The sequence below is a fragment of the Chenopodium quinoa genome, unplaced genomic scaffold (genome assembly GCF_001683475.1).
Source record: "Chenopodium quinoa cultivar QQ74 unplaced genomic scaffold, ASM168347v1, whole genome shotgun sequence".
NCBI classification, from domain to species: Eukaryota; Viridiplantae; Streptophyta; class Magnoliopsida; order Caryophyllales; family Amaranthaceae; genus Chenopodium; species Chenopodium quinoa.
The window spans coordinates 598,999-621,230 of record NW_018744904.1 but is presented as its reverse complement, the minus strand read 5'-3'; the positions used below and the strand labels follow the sequence as shown (position 1 = coordinate 621,230).

The following is a 22,232-nucleotide window of genomic DNA, read 5'->3' as shown; positions in this document are numbered from 1 at the left end:
AAGTCTTAGAAGTAGTACTTTTTCAAGTTGTCTGCATTCCAAGTTCTGGCTAGCTTCCTGTCGTCTGGTGTTTCTAGGCAGTAGGTGCTGCCTCTTACTTCTTCATAGATCTAGTAGGGGCCTTCCCAATTGGGAGTCAGCTTTCCCTGCTCATTGGCCCTATCGGATGCCTCCATTTTCCGCAACACAAAGTCCCCCAATTTCAAGGGTTGTTTGTGTACTCTTTTGTTGTAGGCTCTCGTCATTCTCAGGCGGTAAATCTCATGACGCAAGGCGGCATTGACCCTGCGTTCTGGGAGTGAGTCCATTGCTAGCCGCATGGCCTCCCAATTTGCCTCCTCGTCATATAGCATGACTCGAAGAGTCGGCTCATAGGGTCAATAGGCAAAACAGCTTTTGTACCATAAACCATGAGAAATGGGATTTCACCAGTTGGCCTTTTTTCAGTCATTATGATGGCCATAGAACATGCGACAACTCATCTGCCCATAGACCACCAGCTCGTTCAATTTTCTTTTTAATACCATATGAGATTAACTTATTGAAAGCTTCAACTTGGCCATTTGCTTGGGGACGGTCTATTGATGCAAAGCAATGAGAGATCCCTTGGTCTCCCAACCAATTCCTGAGAATAGGCATTTCAAATAGAGGGCCATTGTAAAAAACCATAAATATGGGCACCCCAAACCAGGTTATAACATTTCTCCAGATGAAGGAAATAACATCTTTTGTTTTGATGCCTTTGACCGCCTCTACCTTTACCCATTTGGTGAAGTAATCAACAACAACTAGGATATACCTCCATCCACCTGTAGTAGGCGTATATGGACCCAGAATATCCATGCCCCATTTGGCGAATGGTACCGAGCTGTGAATGGCCGTCAGATCATTGGCCGGACGGTGTATAAGTGTGCTAAATCTTTAACACTTATCACATTTTTTCACCATTTCCATGGCGTTTGCGTCAAGGGTGGGCCAAAAGTAACCTTGCCGCCTGGCCCTCCTTGCTAGGGACCTGCTGCCTATGTGGGAGGCGCAAAAGCCCGAATGCAGGTCTTCTACAACCTCTCGTCCCCTTTCTGGGGTGACGCATTTCAAAAGTGGTTGGCAATAACCCTTTTTGAAAAGTACTCCATAATGGATTTCAAAATTGGTCGCACGTTTTTTCATTGCAACCATCTCTGGATAAGTATCCGGCAAGGTGTCGTCTGTTAGGTAAGCCTGGATGCCATCCATCCAGGTTGAGTTTCGGTCCAAAATTCCAATGGGATCTTGTTCTATGCTTCTTTTTTTCCATAACTTCCCTAAAGACTGACAGAAGTGTATCACAAGAGGCGGATGATGCCAGCTTAGAGAGAGCATCCGCCTGATTATTCTCTGACCTGGGCACTTGACTTAGATGAAATTCATCAAGTGTCCCAACCTCTTCTTTGACCGCCTGCAAATATTTGATTATGGTCGGATGGGTGGCCTCGTAGTCACCATGGTATTGGGTAACGATCAATTCTAAATCTAAGCAGGCGTCCACTTTTCTTGCCTCTGCCGCCTTGCACATGCGGATGCCGGCTGGTAGGGCTTCATACTCTGCCTCATTATTTGAGGCTTGGAATTTGAATCGTAGTGCATATTCATACTTATCTCCTTCAGGAGATTGAAATATGACGCATGCACCACAACCATTCATTGTAGAGGGGCATATACTTTCCAAACCTGATCAAGATTTTCCGGATCAGCCAGCCTTGTCATTTAAACAATGAAGTCGGCAAAAGCCTGTCCTTTCACTGCCTTCCTTGGTTCGAAGGATATTTCAAGGCTTTGAATTTCAATCGCCCATTTGATCATTCGGCCGGATGATTCCATGGTTGTCATTGGCCGCTTGATAGGTTGGTCTGTGTAGACCACAACCGGATGCGCCAAGAAGTAAGGTTTTAGCTTTTTGACTGTCATAAAGAGAGAAAGGCCAAAATTTTTAACTATTGGGTATCTTAGTTCTGCATTTCGTAGAACATGACTGATGAAATAGACCGGGAGTTGGGTGCCGTCTCTTTCAGCAAGGAGAACATCACTGAAAGCATGGTCTGAGACGACTAAGTGCATGTATAACACTTCCTTTGGCAAAAGGCTAACAAGCCTTGACAAAGAGTGCAAGTGTTCTTTCAGTCTTTGAAAGGCCGCCTCAGCATTTGGCCCCCATTCAAACATAGTCTTCTTTGTTATAGCTTGGAAGAAATAAAGGCACTTGTCTCTTGACCGGCTAAGGAATCTCCCCAATGTTGTCAGACAACCTGTTAATTTTAGAACTTCTTTTACAGTGCGAGGTGACATCATGTCAATGCCCGCTTGTATTTTTTCAAGGTTGGCCTCTATCCCCTTTTGATCAATAAAAAATCCGAGAAACTTCCCAGGCTCAACACCAAAGACACACTTTTTGGGATTGAGCATAACCTTGTGCCACCTGAGTGTGGCGAATGTTTCTCGGAGGTTAGCAAGGTGATACGCCTGTAGTTTGGATTTGAATATCATATAATCAATGTACGCCTCTACATTCCTCCCAATTTGATTAATGAAGACTGTATTAATCATCCGCTAGAAAGTAGGAGACGCATTTTTCAAACCAAAACGCATCACGGTGTAGCAGAATAACCGTGATCAGTGACGAATGCCATCTTCTCTTGATCATCCTTCCACAGGGGTTTCTGATGAAAGCTTGAGTAGGCGTCCATGAAACTAATCAAGGCATGGCTGGCTATAGAGTCGACCAAATAGTCGATCTTTGGAAGAGGATAACTGTCCTTTGGACATGTCTTGTTCAAATCTATGTAATCCACACACATGCACCAGGTACCATTCGGCTTCTTGACAAGCACAAGATTTGCTACCCAATCTGGGAAGTAACATTGCCGAGTGAATCCATCATCCAACAACTTTTTTACTTCGGCTGATGCCGCTTGACTTCTTTCCTCGCCATGGTTCCTTTTCTTTTGCTTAACCGACTTCTTTTTGGGATCCACAACAAGTTTGTGAACAACAAGATTCGGACTTATGCCTAGCATCTCGTCCACTTCAAAGGCAAAAATGTCTTTGAATTTTTTCAACAAATTGTGCAATTGTGCACCCAAGTTTGCAAAAGCAGCCGTCCCAATCTTTACAGTTCGCTCTGGACGTGTGTCGTCTAGAGTAATGTCAATGTGTTCAACAGCTGGCTGGGGACAGTGCTCATTCGACCGTTCCCCGGTCAGTGATTGCTATTGTTTTTCTTTTTTGATGCCAACCAACTGGTCGACCTTTCTTTTTCTTGCCGGCTGCTATTAGAGCAGGCGCGACATCCTTGATTTCGTTAAGGTCTATTGGTTCATTGCCCTGGCCGGATGCGACCACATTAGGCTTGACGTCCGAGAGGTAGCACTCTCTAGCCGTCTTCTGATCTCTTCTCACGGAGCCAATAGACCGATCAACCTTCTCAAACTTAAGGAGCATAAGGGATGGGATGATAACAGCTTTTGATTCATTTAGAGTGGGACGACCCAATATCATGTTATATGCCGTCAGCTCTTTAAAGACTAAAAACCGGACTACCTTGTGGCGTCCATCTCCCTTCTCCCCTAGGCGGATGGGTAAATCTATCCGGCCTACCAGATGCACAACTCCATCCCCTAAACCTACTAAGGGATAAGATACCTTGTGCATGCTGCCTGGCTTGTATTTCAATTTTGCTAGGCATTTGTGGCTGATGAGATCAGACGAACTACCAGTGTCAATGAGGATTCAGCCTAGCCTTTGGTTGGCCACTTTGCATTCAATGACAATGGGTCATCATGCGGTCGATTGACCTTGCCTCTGTCTTTCTCAGTGATGATAACCTCAGGGAAGGGTGTCCTTAGACGCCTGCCCCTCATCCACTGAGTTGACATCTAGCCGCCTACTGTAGTTCCGGGTGCCCCGGATGGTAGGGCCACCTCCAGCGAAGCCGCCTGCTATTGTATAGATCGGTTCTTCGTCAATGTCCGAACTATTAGTAGATTTAGGCTTCTTTTTGGACGACTACCCATGATTAGTCTGCAGGGTGACCTTGGACTTCAAAATGTAAGATTTCAGCACCCCTTTATCTGTTAGACGGTCCAACAACCGTTTGAGACTATAACAGTTGTTAGTGTCACGGCCAATGTCCTCATGAAAATGGCAATATTTATATTTGTTCCGGTTGTGTAGGCCACTTCATCAGACAACCCTTGAATCTGTAGTCTCATCAGATTGAACCGCCTGATATATGACCGTAGCCCTTCTCTATCTCCTTGTTGTATTGCTCCCAAGTCAAGACTTGTTTTCTTAGCAGGAATGTTCATAGAGAAGTTAGATGCAAACAAGTACGCAAGCGTCTTGAAGTTGTTAATGCATCTGGTTGGCAAGTTGTCGAACCATCGTTGGGCGACACCCTTCAATGTGGGCGGGAAGCATCGACACGATGCCACATCATCCAACCCTTGTAAATACATAAGGTTGGTGTATGCCATGAGATGATCTTCTGGGTTGGTGGTACCATCATAGGCACCCACCAGAACATTTTTAACGTTGGCCGGCTGTGCAGCCTCGGTTATTTCCTTGGCAAAGGCAGAAGGTTGATCCCCTAGTTTTAGAAGACGGAGCTGCCAATCCAAAGGTTGGACATTTTGTGTCTCCTTCCCTCCAAAGAGGGCCGGCTACATGTATCGTTGTCCATATGGCATGTATGGATGCGAGGGCAAATACGGAGCCGCATGGATTATCTGAGGGCCAGAGTGGACGGACAAGCCGCCTGACTGACCTTCTCGGTTTGATGAAAAATACCTCATAGAGGTATTCTGAAAACTGTCTGAGAAATTCGACGTTGAAGCCGACTCAAACATTTGTTGACTCTTCTTTTGCTGGATTAACATCCGGGCATCAAAATACGTCTATTTTGAGCCATCCGGCTGAACATGCCAAATGGGCTTCCTCTTCTCTGTTTCAGGGAAGCGGATTTTAGAAAGATCAATCAAGGGCCAGTCCCCGTCCTTTGGCTTAGAATAAGGATTAGGCACACGGTCCTTGACTGATTTCTTCTTCTTTGAGGAAGGAGATTTCTTGGCCGATTGTTCCTTGTTGGAGACAACCGTCTAACTGCTGATCAAGTCTTTAATTTCCCCTTTGAAACTTGTCATGAATTCCATGAGTTCGTTCCGAGTAACGGGGGTTGTGCCTTCTACCGTCTGGTGATGCCCAGACGGCTGTTTGGTTGGCTCGCTTGGATCAGCTTGACTTGTGCCCCGTTCCCTTATTTCTAAAGGATGGGTGCGCCTGGTTCTGATCGAGTGAATCGTCAGCAGCTACATAGGTTTCGACATCAATGTCGTCACCACTGTCTTGGTCTGTATAGACCTCGAAGTCGGCCATATGCCGTTTCTCATTAGGGGACGGTACAGGTTCTTGTGAAGCCATCTTAGAAGTACTCTCCCCACAGACGGTGCCAAATGTTTCGGGGTTTTTTAGTGTCTTGCGGGAGAGTTACAATTCTAAGAATGGGCTCCGGGCGCCTGTACCTGCTAAACAACGGAGACTCTGGTTGGGTGGAGTTCCGCCTCCGACGATCAAGTTAGAACGTGTTCGAATGTAAAAAATGCGAAATGTAAATGAGACCAGCTTCACTTTAGAGAGAAATGATTATCCCGATATCTCAGACAACCTCAATATCGGAGTGTAAACTCTCAAGGGTAATGAATGTTGCAGTTAATGCTTTTTTGTTGTATTCAATGTTGTGTTTCCTTTAAGGAAACATCTCCCTTTTATAGGGTCTCGAAATGCGTGCCCATCCTAGGTTAAGAAACCTAGGACTGACGGGCTGCCTGGGGATTTGGGCCTTGAAAGCTGCCAAATATATGTCTTCCACATGTCGTGTCCTGGTAGGTCCACTTTGGGCTCTCCTTAGGATGACACGTGGCAGACTCTGATTGGTCCACGTGGCAAACCCTGATTGGTCCACGTGACAGGGTAACAATCCCCTAATTTAATTAGAATGAAACCCTCAAAATTAAGCATATTGTTTGTTTACAAAAAAAGCGTAGGGAATTACACCACCTTTGCACCACCACAACATCCGTGCTTCATTTTTGCATCCTTCTCCAGCCACCCCACCGGCCGCGCATCACCCAGACCTCCACAAACCCAAATCCAAACCCATGCCACCCCAAGAACCACCAAGACCGAAACCCAGCCAAGCAACCCCATGAACCACGACTGAAACCCAACCACGTAACCCCACAAACCACGACCGAAATCCAAACCCATGTCCGGTGAGGTGCGACCTTTTGTTCTAGTGCAGGGGTGGGTTTTTTAAGGGTTATACGTGGGTGGGGAAAGGGTTTCCGGGTGGGAGGAGGGGCGGCGAGGGTCGGGGGAAGGCTGGCGAGCATCCAGCGAGGTGCTACTAGTCTCGGCGAGGTGGTTTAAGGTTTAACCTAAGGGTATGGTGGTGGTTGGGGAACGGAATGGGAAAGGTAGGGGGAAGGGTAATGGGATTAGGAGGATTTTGGGTAGATCCAAAAATAAAAAGGGGAAATGGGAATGACAAAGGAGGGAAAACAAACACCAACAAAGGTAATTATTTCCATTCACTTTCCCCATTACAGCGAACCAAACGGCCCGTAATTCTTTTACTATAACATGTTAAGAAGTAGCTTTATATGAGATGAAGAGAATAGCTACTTGTGCAGGGGGTGTTGTGAAAGAAGACAAGCTAATACAGTTAAAGTTTAAATTCCTTTGGAACTTGAAGGAAAGTGACTGCAGCAGGGTAATGGAAACTAAAAGTGTAACATGTAAATCTTCTTTTTAAAGGGGTTTGAGAGTAGCCCGGAATCTTTAGTTTCATACATTATTGTTTATCTAAAATTTTTTGTTAAAGGAGAGTTTATGGTCTTTTCAGTTCATCTAGCTTATTTTTATTATATATAATTATTTATCTAACCATATTTTATATGATTAACCTTTTATTATTATTATTATTATTATTATTATTATTATTATTATTATTATTATTATTATTATTATTTTATCTAAACTTATTTTATTTATGTGAACTTATATGAATTTCTACAAAATTTTATATGTGGTTGGTCACACGCATGTTGGGGGTTACTTCGTAAGTGTTATATATAGGGGTTATTTGGTCAGTGTTGCAAGGACAACTCAATTAATGTTAAAAGGATTAATCGGTCAATATTATAGGAGTACTCGGTCAGTATTACAAGGGTACTCGGTCAGTTTTATAGGGGTTACATTATTCTTTTACAAGCGGCCACAAGGTGTGGCCTGCCGTACACAAAACACGCTGATTTATTTCTCATTTTATTTTTTCTGAACTTACTTGGTTTGTTCTGAACTTATTAAATTTCATTTTATCTAAACTTACTATCTTTTATTTTGTTTTATACTCTGTATTATTTTAATATATGAACTTATTTTAATGAAATTAATTTTTTCTGAACTTATTTTATAAAATTTATTTTGGAAATAAAATTTTAAAAAAATGATGAAATTGAATACGGAGTAATACCAAACAAACAAACCCTTAGATGAAACGGTTAATGTAATCATCTAAATAAACCAATCAATATAAAGTAACCTTTTATATCTAATAACTAAAATCTACTTATTTAACAAGCAAGGCCTTCGTATAATAAATGTATCAATGTATGGTATAAGTAAATAGATGCGGTTGGTTTGTGATGAAGAGAATTTTAGAATCTAGACAGTAGACTCACAAAATGGTTGATCATCAATTAAATGACATAATTCCATCTTTTTTGTATTGTCCTTTTCCTTCTCATGATCACCTTTTTCCTCCCTTTATATAGCCTTCCAAACTTACACAATCTTCCTCATTCCCAAAACAAAACTAAATAACTTCACAAAATGTCAACAACAAACACCCCACAAAAAACATCCATGAAACCAGCCTTTCAACAACAACAAATATGCTCTGCTTCAATGCTCTTCCCATTCCTTCAAAGGAACACCTCTATATCTCAGACTAATGAGAGGAGAGGACGGCGAAAGCAGGCCGAACCCGGCCGGTTTCTAGGAGTAAGGAGACGGCCATGGGGTCGATACGCAGCCGAGATTAGAGACCCAACTACTAAAGAACGACATTGGTTAGGTACCTTTGATACTGCTCATGAAGCTGCTCTTGCTTATGATAGAGCTGCCCTTTCAATGAAGGGTACTCAAGCTAGAACTAATTTCATTTACTCTGAAACCACCCCTTTTTTCCCTCTTCTTTCACCTTTTGACGGTCCTTCTCTTTTACCTTCTGCTAATCATTTCTTCTCTCTTTCTCCTCCTCTTCCTAAACCTTCCACTTTTACTACAACTAATAATATTGCTCCCACCACTCCACCACCACCACCACCACTCCATACTGCCTCGGCCAAGTGGAAAATCGACACCTACACTAATAATACGCATTATACATCCCCAAAACATAATGATTTTAGCTTCAATAGCACTGATGATAACTCTGGTTACTTGGGTTGCATTGTACCAGAAAATTGCTTAAGACCAGCTCCGTCCGAAAACGACCCTCCAATAATAAGTACCATTGTTAAAAACACTGATCATAACTCTATCACTAACAATAATGTAGAGTACCCAATGTCGTCGTCGTCGTATGATCCTCAAGATCATTATTCATTCTCATCTTTAAGCAATACTAATGAAGAAAGCATAAGTGGTAACTTGTCATTGGAGATTAGCAGTAATTTTAGTGATTACTGCGACGACCTCGCCGCGATAATTAATCATCCATTAATGATGGAAGAAGGTTGCATGATGGAAGGCTTATATCCTGTGATTGAAGAATTACCAGCAGCAAGTTCTTATTTTACAATGCCTTGTGCTGGTTTTAGTAGTGCACCTTATTCTGATGATATGCTTGACTTGGGATATTCACTGTTTTAGTAATAGCTAGCTTTAACTTCCAATAAGATTATTAATTAATGCATGATTATATATTATAAAGGTACTTCTTCTATATATAGTTAGATGTTTCATTCTTTGAAAGAGCTTGCAACTGCTTTTTAATATGTAATTACACTATATATTTTGATGTAGTACATAATATCATGTTTATGAGTGGCTGCAGCAGGTGTTAAATAAGACTTCGTCCATTTCAAATTAGTTGACATATTTCTTGTATCACGTTTGACAATTTATTAATTTATCCGTAAATATCTCTAATTATCAATTCATTCAAGATGATAGTTCTTTCGATCTATACATTGTTCATATTTGGGTATCTTTATCTGTGCAAATGAGTCACAAGAGCAATACAAATTACAAATGAAAGACACTAATTCAAACCATTACAAAGAAGTAAAATGGTTGTACTATTGAACTAAGAGGTTAACACCAAAGGTTCATGGTAAGTGCATTACCATTGAAACAAAGCCAGTCTAATGTCATTTATTAATTGCATTGTAATTGTAATTAAACTATCAAATTTTACCTTACGTATATAATTTTTATTAAAAATGGTGCGGCCTATTCCACATAGGTCTCATTGTAGATCCACACATGCCCCCAGTCTTTGTCATTAGGTCGTAACCTCTTCAATTATCTATTTATTTAATAAATTTATTTATTTCATTCTCTCTCCCTCTCTCTTTTTTTTTCACATTTAATTGAAGATACTATTTTAAAGTTAGTTCGGAGGTATAGTAATTTAGTGGGATCATATATGGTGGGTATTTATAAAAGTAAAGTTGTAAAATCTTACAAACATTTGTAATATGCAACACAATTAAAATTAAAGGACAAACAAATTAAAAAATTGGTGCAAACAATGAAACAAATTGTGCCAAAAAAATTAAAATTTTCATTCCGTAGCATCAAAGTTCTTAGTCTTCTTACGGTTTCTAACTAATCCACCAAAATTAAAAATTTGAAAATTTGTCGACAAAATTGCATTGAGACAAAAATATTTGGAGTGCATACTTATGTTTTGAAATATTTGGAAAGCAAAATAAAATAAATAAAAATTAAAAAGTAGAGATTTGTAATGGCCATCCATATGGTCATATGTATTTATGGTTCCATTTTGGGTGGAGTAGTTGTGATAGCAATTCACCGGAAAATAAGGAAAAGAGAAAGGAAGGACTACATTAGATTATTTTTTTCAATTTTTGTTTTTGTTTTTGTTTTTTTTTTCCCCCTTTGGTTTGTATATATATTTTTTCTTGAATTTGATTTTGTCATTTTTTTTATATAGTTTTTTTTTCTTCTTCTTTCCCTCCTCTTATTCTTCTAATATTGTCTGTTAGGGGTGTTCATAATTCAGATCAAATCCGAGATCCAATTCAATTCAAACCGAATAATCAATTCAGATTGGATCCGAATTTTAAATCGGATCAGAATTTTTTTGAAAATTCGGATTTTTGGATTGAATCGGATTGACCCTAATTGGATCCAAAAACTAAACCGAAAACTGAATTTTAGAATTAAGAAGGTATGATTATGGAATGATATTTAGTACATGGAGTTATTGTTGTAATGGACCAATGGTGTTGCCTTGTAGTTGTACTTGTCATTTTGAATAATTTATTTTGAATTGATGTTAAACAATAAATCTATAATTATAACTAAAGAAAAAACCACTTACATCACCTTTGTACACATGTCATTTTATCATGAAAAATTTCCCTCCAATTTGCTTATTAATTAGGGGATTTAACCCGCCACGTGGACCAATTAAATTCTATTACGTGTCATCCACGTGGACCTACCAGAGTCCGCCGCGTGTCACCTCATCAGAGGTCCAAGGTAGACCAATCAGGCCACGACATGTGGCAGACAGATTGCCAACAAGGAAAGTGGCCTTAAACAACCCAAATTCCTAGGCAAGCCCAGTCCGTCCTAGGTTTTTGAAACCTAGTACTAGGCACGCATTTCTAGACCCTATAGAATGGAGATGTTCCCCCTGAGGAACATCATTTAGAAATTGTTAAACACACGTGTACATTAATTGTTGAGCATTAACTCTAGCTTTAATTACATTACTTGAGAGCTAAGGATCGGATTTCGAGGTTATCTCAGATAGCCGGATGATCACTTCTCTCCTAAGAGGAGCCTGATCTCCTTTACATTACGCACTTTTTATATCCGAACACGTTCTAACTTGATCGTCGGAGGCGGAAATCCTACCCACAGGAGTCTCCGTTGTGCTGCAGGTACAGGCGTCCAGAAGCCAATCTTGGTGTTGTAACTCTCCTGCAGGACATCTAAAAAACCCCGAAATATTTGGGGCCATCTGTGGGGTGAGTACTTCTAAGATGGCTTCACAAGAACCTGTACCGCCTCTGAATGAGAAACGGCCTATGGCCTACGGCCGACGTCCAGGTCTATATAGACCAGGATAAAGATGACGACTATGAAGTCGACACACACACGGCCCCTGACGGGTCCCTAAGAACTAGGCGCATCCGTCCCATCGAAAGGACGGAACGGAATGACGAACAGGCAGGCCCTAATGAACAAGTCGACCAGTCGACTGGTCAACCCTAGGTGGCTGAAGGCTCTATCCTTATCACCAGAAACGAGCTCATGACTCTCATGACAAGTTTCAAAGGGGAGATTAAGGACCAAATTGATAAACAGATGGCTGTTTCCACCAGGGAACAGTCGGCCAAGAAGCCATCACATTCTGGGAGGAATAAGCTGGTCAAAGACCGAGAGGCCACTCCTTACCCTAAACCTAGGGAGGGGTAGAGGCCCTTTATAAATTTGGCTAAACTCCGGTTCCCTGAGCCAGGGAAAGGGAAGGCCATTCGGCATGTACAGCCAGATGGTTCAAAGAAAACTTATTCTGATGCCCGGATGTTAATCCAGTAGAAGAAGAACATGCAACTGTTAGAGTTGGCTTCAACTTCAAACTTGCAAGACAGCTTTTAGAAAACCTTAATGAGGTATTCACAATCAAATCGAGATAACCAGATAAGCGGCATGTCCGCCCACTGTAGTCCTTAGACGCTCCAAGCAACCCCGTATGCATCTCAAGAGCCATACATGCCATATGGACAACATTACATGCAGCCGACTTTCTTCGGGGGACAGGCGCCACATAATGTCCAACCGTTGGACTGGCAACTCCGACTGCTAAGACTGGGGGAATAGCCCTTTGCGTTTTCCAAGGAAATAACTGAAGCTGCCCAACCGGCCAAGGTGAAAAATGTGTTGGTAGGTACTATGACGGTACCACCAACCCAAAATATCATCTTATGGCATACACCAACCTTTTGTATCTTCAAGGTTGGATGATGCCGCATGGTGTAGATGCTTCCCGACCACATTAAAGGGTGTCGCCCAACAATGGTTCGACAACCTGCTAGCCGGATGCATAAATAACTTTAAGACGCTTTCATATTTGTTTGCGTCCAACTTCTCAATGAACATCCCTACAAAGAAAACAAGTCTTGACTTGGGTGCAATTCAGCAGGGAGAGAAAGAAGGCCTTCGGTCATATATGAGGTGGTTCAATCTGATGAGAATTTAGATTCAAGGACTGTTGGAAGAAGTGGCCTACACAGACTTTTTCAAAGGTCTAAAGGACGGGTTGGCCTTCAAGTTCAACCTTGTCAGAAAGAGGGTTGCCACTCTTCAAGAAGCACTGATGGAGGCAGACGCCTATATACAAGCGACCTAGCTGTGCCACGTTAGTAAACAGTCAGACTCAAAGAAGTCCGAAAAAAGAGAGAGTCGGTCATCACAACCGACTAAGAAAGAAGAAAAGAAAAGAAAAGATGTATGGGTGGCTGATACCTCTGAACAACTGTCTAAGAAGAAAAAGAAAGAATTTGAACCATACACCCCCAAGTATGAGTTTAACAAGGATTGTCACTCCATCCTCATGGAGATTAAAGACCGGGTGACCATTGAGAAGCCGGCTGCTAAGAAAGGTTCCGCCAAAAATCGGATAAAAATAAGTACTGTCATTTTCATGAGGACATCGACCATGACACCAATGACTGCTATAGTCTCAGGCGGCTGTTAGATCATCTGGCTGACAAAGAAGTTCTTAAGTCCTACATTCTGAGGTCCAAGGTTACCCTGCAAACTAACCCAGGGCATTCGTCCAAGAAAAAGTCTCAACGTGCTAATAGTTTTGATATTGACGAAGAACATATCTATACAATAGCAGGCGGCTATGCTGGAGGCGGTCCAACTACTCGGGGGACCAAAGACTACGTCAGGTGGCTAGATGTCAGCTCAGTTGATGAGGGACAGACGTCTACGGACACTTTCCCTGAAGTTTTCATCTCTGAGGGAGACAGGGGCAATGTTAGGAGGCCGCATGATGAACCCATTGTCATCAAATGCAAAGTGGCTAACCAAAAGGTGGGCCGAATCCTCATAAACACCGGCAGTTCCTCTGATCTCATCAGCCACAAGTGCCTGACCAAGCTCAAGTACAAGCTTGAGAGCATGCACAAGGTCTATTATCCCTTAGTGGGATTTGGGGGTGGAGTTGTGCATCCGATAGGTCGAATAGACTTGCCCATTCGGCTGGGAGAAAAGGGAGAGGGACGCCACTTGGTGGTTTGGTTCTTAGTTGTTAAAGAGCTGACCGCCTATAACATGATTTTGGGTCGTCCCACCCTAAATGAATCCTAAGCTATTATCATCCCTTCCCTTATGCTTCTCAAGTTTAAAAGGGATGATGGAACAGTCGGCTCCCTAAGGGGAGACCAAAAGACGGCTAGGGAGTGCTATCTCTCTAACGTCAAACCCACTGTGGTCGCATCCGGCCCCAGTGGAGAAACTATAGATCTTGACAAAGTCAAAGAAGCCGCGCCTTCTTCCATAGCAGGCGGCAAAAGGTGAAAGGCTAACAAGTTGATGGCCGTGAAAAAAAGAAACGCAATAGAAATCACTGACCGGAGAACGACCGGATGAACTCCATCCCCAGCCGGCTGGTGAGCACGTTGACATTGTTCTGGATGACACTCGTCCGGAACGTACTGGTTAAGGTGGGGATGGCTGCTTTTGCTAAATTGGGTGCTAACCTGCACAACCTATTGAAAGAGTTCAAAGACATCTTTGCCTTTGAAGTGGACGAGATGCCAAGCATCAACCCAGATCTAGCTGTCCACAAACTTGCTGTGGATCCTAAAAAGAAGCCGGTAAGGCAAAAGAAGAGGAACCATGGTGAAGAAAGAAGCTAGGCGGAAGCCGCCGAGGTGAAAAAGCTTTTAGATGCTGGGTTCATTTGGCAGTGTTACTTGCCTGATTGGGTTGCCAATGTTGTGCTCGTAAAGAAGCGGAATGGTACTTAGGGCATGTGTGTAGATTACACGGACTTGAACAAGGCATGTCTGAAGGATAGCTATCCCCTTCCAAAGATCGACAGTCTGGTCGACTCTACAGCCAGCCATGCCTTGATGAGCTTTATGGACGCCTATTTGGGCTTTCATTAGATACCCTTAAGGAAGAAAGATCAAGAGAAGACAACATTTTTCACTAATCAGGGGTTATTATGCTATACTGTGATGCCGTTTGGTTTGAAGAATGCGCCTGCTACCTTCCAGCGAATGATTAATACAGTCTTCGTTAATCAAATTGGAAGGAATATGGAGGCGTATATTGATGACATGATTGTCAAATCCAAACTACAAACAGACCATCTTACAGACCTTTGAGAAACATTCGCCACACTTAGGCGACACCAGGTCATGCTCAATCCCAAGAAGTGTGTTTTTGGTGTTGAGTCTGGGAAGTTCCTCGGATTTTTGATAGATCAAAGGGGGATAGAGGCCAACTCGGAAAAAATATAGGCAGTCATAGACATGTAGTCGCCCTGCACTATAATAGAAGTTGAGAAGTTGACAGGTTGTCTGGAGGCATTGGGGAGGTTTTTCAGTCGGTCAGGCGACAAGTGCCTCTATTTCTTTCAAGCCATAAAAAAGAAAACTATGTTTGAATGGGGGGCGGATGCAGAGGCGGCCTTCCAAAAGTTGAAGGAACACTTGCACTCTTTGCCGAGGCTGGTCAGTCCTTTGCCCAAGGAAGTGTTGTACATGTACCTAGCCGTCTCTGACCATGCGCTCAGTGCTGTTCTCCTTGCTGAAAGAGGCGGCACCCAGCTCCCGGTCTATTTCATCAGTCATGTTCTACGAAATGCAGAGCTGAGGTACCCCATGGTTGAAAATTTTGGACTTTCTCTCTTTATGGCAGTCAAGAAGTTAAAACCTTACTTCCTGGCACATCTGATAGTGGTTTACACAGACCAACTAATCAAGCGGCCAATGACAACCGCGGAATCGTCCGGCCGAATGATCAAATAGGAAATTGGAATTCAAAGTCTTGAAATTTCCTTTGAGCCAAGAAAAGCAGTGAAGGGACAGGCATTTGCCGACTTCATTGTCGAAATGACGAGGACGGCTGATCCCGAAAACCTTGAACATGTTTGGAAGGTATATGTGGACAGGAGCTCCACTCTGAACGGTTGTGGTGCAGGCGTCATATGTCAGTCTCCAGAAGGAGACAAGTATGAATATGCACTACGATTTAAGTTCCAAGCCTCAAATAATGAGGTAAAGTATGAAGCCCTACTAGCAGGCATCCGCATGTGTAAGGCAGCTGGGGCAAGGAAAGTGGACGTCTGTTCAGATTCATAATTGATTGTTAGCTAATACCATGATGACTATGAAGCCACACATCCAGCTATGATCAATTACCTACAGGCGGTCAAAGAAGAGGCCGGGACACTTGATGAATTTCATCTAAGTCAGGTGCCCAGATCCGAGAACAATCAGGCGGATGCTCTCTCCAAACTTACATCATCTGCCTCTTGTGGTACACCGAGGTCTATCTTTTGGGAAGTTATTGAAAAAAAAGTTTTAAAGAAGACCCCGTTGGAATACTAAATTGAGGCTCAACGTTAATGGACGGAATTCGGGCATACTTAATAGACGACACCTTGCCGGATACCTACCTAGAGATGGTCGCGATGAAAAAGTGTGCGGCCAATTTTGAAATCCACAATGGAGAGGTTTTCAAGTAAGGTTATCTCCAACCTTTTTTGAAATGTTATACTCCAGACAAAGGACGAGAGGTCTTAGAAGACTTTCTTTCGGGCTTCTGTGCCTCCCACATAGGCGGCAGGACCCTAGCTAAGAGAGCCAGGCGGCAAGGTTACTTCTGGCCTACCCTGGAAGCAGACGTCATGGAGATGGTGAAAAAATGTGACAAGTGTCAAAAGTTTGGCAAACTCATACACCGTCCGGCCACTGATATGACAGCCATGTATAGCCTAGTACCATTCGCTAAATGGGGCATGGACATTATAGGTCCGTATATGCCTACTACAGGCGGACGGAGGTAAATTTTGGTTGCTGTTGATTACTTCACCAAATGGGTAGATGCGAAGGCAATCAAAAGCATTAAAACAAAAGATGTTATCTCCTTCATCTGGAGAAATGTCATCACTCGATATGGGATACCCATGTCTATAGTCTTTGACAATGGTCCTCAATTTGAGACGCTTGCTCTCAAGAACTTGTTGGGAGACCAAGGGATCTCTCACTGTTTTGCATCAGTCGGCCATCCCCAAGCAAACGACCAGGTTGAAGCCTTCAACAAGTTAATCTCTGATGGCATCAATAAGAAAATTGAAAGAGCTGGCGGCTTATGGGCTAACGAGCTGCCGCATGTTTTGTGGGCCATCAGGACGATTGAACGAGGGGCAACTGGTGAAACTCCATTTCTCATGGTTTATGGGGTAGAAGTTGTTTTGCCTATTGAGCACTATGAGCCGACTCTTGGAGTTATATTATATGATAAGGAGGCTAATTGGGTGGCCATGCGGCTAGCACTAGACTCACTCCCAGAACGCAGGGGCAATGCTGTCTTGCGCCATGAGATCTACCATTTGAGAATGACGAGAGCCTATAATAAAAGAGTGCACAAGCGGCCCCTGAAAGTAGGGGACTTTGTGTTGCGAAAAATAGAGGCGACTGGTAGGGACAATGAGTAGGGAAAACTGACTCCCAATTGGGAAGGCCCTTACCGAATCTATGAAGAAGTAAGAGGCGACACCTACCTCCTGGAATCACTAGACAGCAAGCAGCTAGACAGAAGTTGGAATGTAGACATCTTGAAAAAGTACTACTTCTAAGACTTGTAAATTGTTTGTAAATGAAAGCACATCAATAAAAAGTTGTTATTCGTTATCAATTCTTTGTACGCATTCCCCCAAGAGAGAGACGCCTACCTAATAAGCAAACGGCCTTCTTATTATTTTCCTACTACTCCAACATGAGTAGAAATAATCTAAGTCTAGCAAACTTAGCAGCTATATGTTGTTCCACTAAGAACAAATGAGGCCTATGGCCGGATGATCTAAGTCAAGCCTATGGCCTCGATCAAAATGAGGCCTATGCCCGAATATTCTTAATTTATAAAACAATACGTCTGTCCCTAACATGAGCAAGCGTCCGGCAACATCCATTTGGGTGAATTCGTCGCAGAGAGCATCTCCCATTTGGGTGGCACATTTCTCTGTGAACTGATCAAATGAGACTAAGACAACAAAGACTACTGACTTCTCTAGAAACATGCGGTAGTCTATAATATCAAAGTCAGATGCCGACTGTTGTTGCTCAAGGGCAACACTGTCGGAAAAATTTGAGGATATAAGCTAAGTTCCACATTTAGCAGCTAATTGAGTAAAAAGCTAAGTCTAAAGCTTAGCACTTGTGAGGAAACAACATGCGGCTAACGACCGTCTACTTCTTCTATTTACTCAAACCAAGATGACAAATATTGATTAATCCTAAAGGTTAATTCATAGTCGCTCGACCTGAATAACCTAAAATGGAACCTAAACGGTACGAATGAAGCCGCCTTTCCTTTTGATAAACAGACTGCGTTCGGCCACTGTTCCTATTTTGGTTAGAGAAACAATTATAGCTACCGCCTGTAACCCAACAAGCGGTTGCTACTTTGGTTAAACATCAAACAAACGGACAATTTACGATCAATAAAATAAACTAAGTACAAAACTTAGTAGCTAAGTGTGGTTCGTCTAAAAGAACTATATTAAGGTTGAGAGCCGGATCATGCTGAGTGTATGACCGTCTGTCCAATGGCCGTCTGTCCGCCTGGTTTGGGGCAATCACCATAGTGATTGATTGACTAAGAAATCAGCTATACTCTTTAATGCATTAAAGATTTCCAAGTCAATCCATTAGCCTTTGAAAACTAGGCGCGCAACCGCCTAGGGGCAAAAACAGTCTGTATACCAAAACGATCGGCATATTGAAAAATGTTCAAAGCATTCGTACACAAAGGCAAGATATACTTAAAAAAATTGATGAAATGCAAAAATTCAAAGGAAAGTGCAAATTGGAAAATCCGACAAAACTGCCGGATGATTCATTTAAACAGTCGGTGAAAAGACCAACAAAAATGTTATGATTGTCAGGAAACCACGACCCCTTGGTCGGGTAATGATACAAAACAAGCGGCTCGCAGGCCGAAGAGAGTTGATATTCAAATAAGAAAGGCTTAAGCAGCGGGAGGGGGTTGTTCAGCATCAACAGTCGTATCCTTTGGTTTCCTAGTCGGCCACTGCTCTTTTTCGGTATCCGCATCCCCCTCCTCCTCCTCTTCCTGGTTCGACTCCCCTAATGTAGAATCAGAGGACTTCTCCTCTTCCTCTTCCTCACCCTCTTGGGCTTGGTTCAGGATTCGTTCATTGTATTCCTTGCAGGAGGCGACAAACTAATTCTCCTAGTTCTCATAGCTGGTCTCTGGGAAGAGAACCCCCCATTTCATCTTCATGATGGCGCTGCAGTCGTCCATCATGTCCTTGACTAGGGCCTGCTTTTCTTCATCAGCCCTTGAGTTATACTTCTTGGCAATTTGGGTCTCCTGGTTCTACATGCGGAGTTTGAGCTTGTCCATTCTAGTACGGAGGTCGAATGCTTCTTTGTCCGCCTCCTCAAGAGGCTCGAACTCAGCCTTTAGGTCTTTCACGGACGCCTCCAACTCCGAGATCCTTTTCATAGCCGCCTCTAAATCCGTTTTGACCTGCAAGTTGGCAGCCGCCTGATAACACAATATGTCAGTAGTTCATTTTGAGCAATCTGAAACATAGCTGTGTCAAAAACAGAGGAAGCCTGAGCCTTCGCAGCCTTTACCTCTTTGGTCTTCTCGTTTAAGGGACTGCGAAGACCGTGTACTCGCAGAATAGAATGCACTCGGCCAACAAACGGACGTGAGTTACAAGCGGCTCACAAATTATATAAACTAGGAATAGAAAATTTTTACTAGTATACCTCCGTAAGAAGAGCAAGGATGGCGTCCAGGTTGAGGGTGTTGACTCCTCTAACCGCCTCCCTGTCCTTAAGGGAGACGACTTTCAGCATGGACTTGGACAGGTGTACAAGATCCGGCCTTTGAGAGGCATATGCACAATCAATACCCTGTAAGTACTTGGTGTAAATTCGGCCAATAGACCGATTGCTTTTAGAGGTGCTAGATGACTGCTGATTGAATTTGACCCTTAAGGGGTAAGGAAAAGGAAACAAATCTTTGATACCTTCAGTAGCCGCCTCCTTCTCTTTCCCTGGTCAAATTCCCTCAGGAACGGCTGGAGATTTTGGAGGTGGGTTCTTCCCTTGCATTGAGGCCACATGCTTCCTGGCTCTCCTAAGAGTCGTCACGTCACCAGCCGCCTGTTTTCTAATTTTAGGATCCGACTGTGAGGAGGAGGAAGGCTTGGTTAAGTTTCCTTGCAATAATAACCACAATAAGTAAGAAGCAGGCGACAAAAAAGCTAAATGAGACTTATTCAAAGTTGAAAGAAGTTCACCTTGGGCGCGTGCGAAGTAGACGACTCTTCAACTGACCGCTTGCCCAGGATGGCCGAGCTGTACTAGGCAACAGATTTCTTTGAGGCCAAGAGCTTTTCCATAGCTTTATCTATAAAAGATGAATCAAATAGTTAGTTTAACACAAAGTCAACCAAGTCTTACAAAACACAGGTGGCCACATATGTCCTATCGTATAGCCAGTTATACTTGGGAATATAATTTAGAGGAATGAACTCCTTCGCCCTAATTTTGGGGTTTGCTTGGATATCCACTTTGAAGAAGCCTTTGTCAAGGATCTCTTCTCTGGCTCTACGAGGAACAGGCGTCAGCTCAGATCTGCCTGTTAGGAAAGGTGGGATCATGTTCCACCTGTTAAACTTTTATTCCTGACTTTTTCAGGGCTAGAGACAATGTAAAAAGTATTTCTCCAATCTCTCCACTTGTTCTCCTTCCCCAAAGTCATCATATAGTACTTGTGGCTAGACAACTGGTACCAGCCGGTTTTGCTTGTTTTTGGGGTCTGGCTGAGGTAGTGCATGTGGACGAATGCTTCAAAGCTGGGGTCTACTTCGTGCATTTCGCAGCCGGAAACATAGCCCAAGATGTTGAACCGAGAGTTTGGGGCTAGTTGCTAGACACCTAGCTGGTATGTGTCTAGGATTCCCTCCACATCCGGATGAAGAGGAAATCTTAGGCCAGCCTTAATAGCTGCCTCATAGTAGCCGAAACACTCGTCCCCGTAACTGGACCCCTCTGGCCAGACTACGGTGTCCTCGCATCCTGCGTACATAAAATAAAACCATGCCCCATGACATAGTCAGCTCTAAAGCTCCCTATTTTATCTGCATCATTTTCCGCTAGCCTACGGGAACATGATGATAGTAGGCGACATATTACTCTCGGCGGGTAGCAGACAACTTTGCCTAATCTTCTCCCAATTCTACTAAGAGGGATTCTATTGCGGTCTCTAGCTGAGAGTGCCTCTCTTTAGAGTCATTAGAGAATTTGCTGGAAGTACATGGCTTAGAGTCACTACCTGAGCTCTCGGACCTAGAGTCCGCCTAATGTACTAGATCAACAAAGCCCGACATGTCATTTTGAGTACTCCCTTGATTCTTCTAAAATGGAATCACTAGGGGTGTTGGGGGCGCCATGCAGCACGTCAAATAATTCACTAACAGGCGCATAGAAGGAGGAGCCGTTTGTGTTTGTCACCCTTACAGTTTTCTTAGTTCTGGCCATGATGTCCTACACAGACACATAGAGAGTCGGACTTGGGGCAGTTCGCAAAGGGTGGTCCAGCAAGGGGCAATCGGCACTCCTAGTTCTAGATTCAGTCGTCCTCGGTGACTGGCTGATCAATAACCTAGGCTTTGCCGCGTGCTTTTAGAAAACCATTTTCAAAAAAGAAAAAGAAACAAAGAGAAAGCACGAAAGAAAAACAGGTGGTTACCGTTAGTTTATAAAGATGATGGTGCTTGAAAAATCTGCAGCGGCTGTAAGAGCAGGCGATCTGGTAGCAGGCGACAGTTGTTCTTTCTTAAAAACAGACAAAGTTCTCAAGTCAAGAGTTCTGTCTGAATTTTTTGTAAATATCCAAAAAATGATTGGGACATGCCCTATTTATAGGGGGGTGAATTTCAAGGGACAGTAAAAATAAAATAAAATAAAATAAAACGGTAAAAACCATTGGCCAATCAGAATGTGACATCTGTCACAAGCGTCACGTGGCAAGCCACGTCACACTTGTGAGGAGCAAATTATTAGGGGATATAACCTCGCCACGTGGACCAATTAAATTTTGCCACGTGTCATCTATGTGGACTAACCAGAGTCCACCACGTGTCACCTCGTGAGAGGTCCAAGGTGGACCAATCAGGCCACGACACGTGGCAGAAAGATTGCTAACCAGTAAAGTGGCCTTAAACGACCCAAATTCCTAAGCAAGCCCAGTCCGTCTTAGGTTTTTGAAACCTAGTACTGGGCACGCATTTCGAGACCCTATAAAAGGGAGATGTTCCCCTTGAGGAACATCATTCAGAAATTGTTAAATACACGTGTACATTAATTGCTGAGCATTAACTCCAGCTTTAATTACACTACTTGGGAGCTAAGGCTCGAATTTCGAGGTTATCTCAGATAGCCGAGTGATCACTTCTCTCCTAAGAGGAGCCTGATCCCCTTTATATTCCACACTTTTTACATCCAAACACGTTCTAAATTGATTGTCGGAGGCAGAACTCCCACCCACAGGAGTCTTCATTGTTCTACAGGTACAGGCGTTCGGAGGCCAGTCTTGGTGTTATTACTCTTTCGCAAGACATCCAAAAAACCCCGAAACACTTATGACAT

At 43.1% G+C, this 22,232-nt stretch overlaps 1 protein-coding gene across 1 annotated transcript; it reads left to right on the top strand.

Moving 5' to 3' along the window:
* The first annotated feature begins 7,739 nt into the window (after positions 1 to 7,739).
* Positions 7,740 to 9,161, top strand: LOC110706132 (ethylene-responsive transcription factor ERF086-like). The gene has a single exon (XM_021884039.1). It carries the CDS (start codon positions 7,927 to 7,929, stop codon positions 8,968 to 8,970), a length of 1,044 nt encoding a protein of 347 aa, XP_021739731.1. The 5' UTR covers positions 7,740 to 7,926; the 3' UTR covers positions 8,971 to 9,161.
* Positions 9,162 to 22,232: the final 13,071 nt, after the last annotated feature.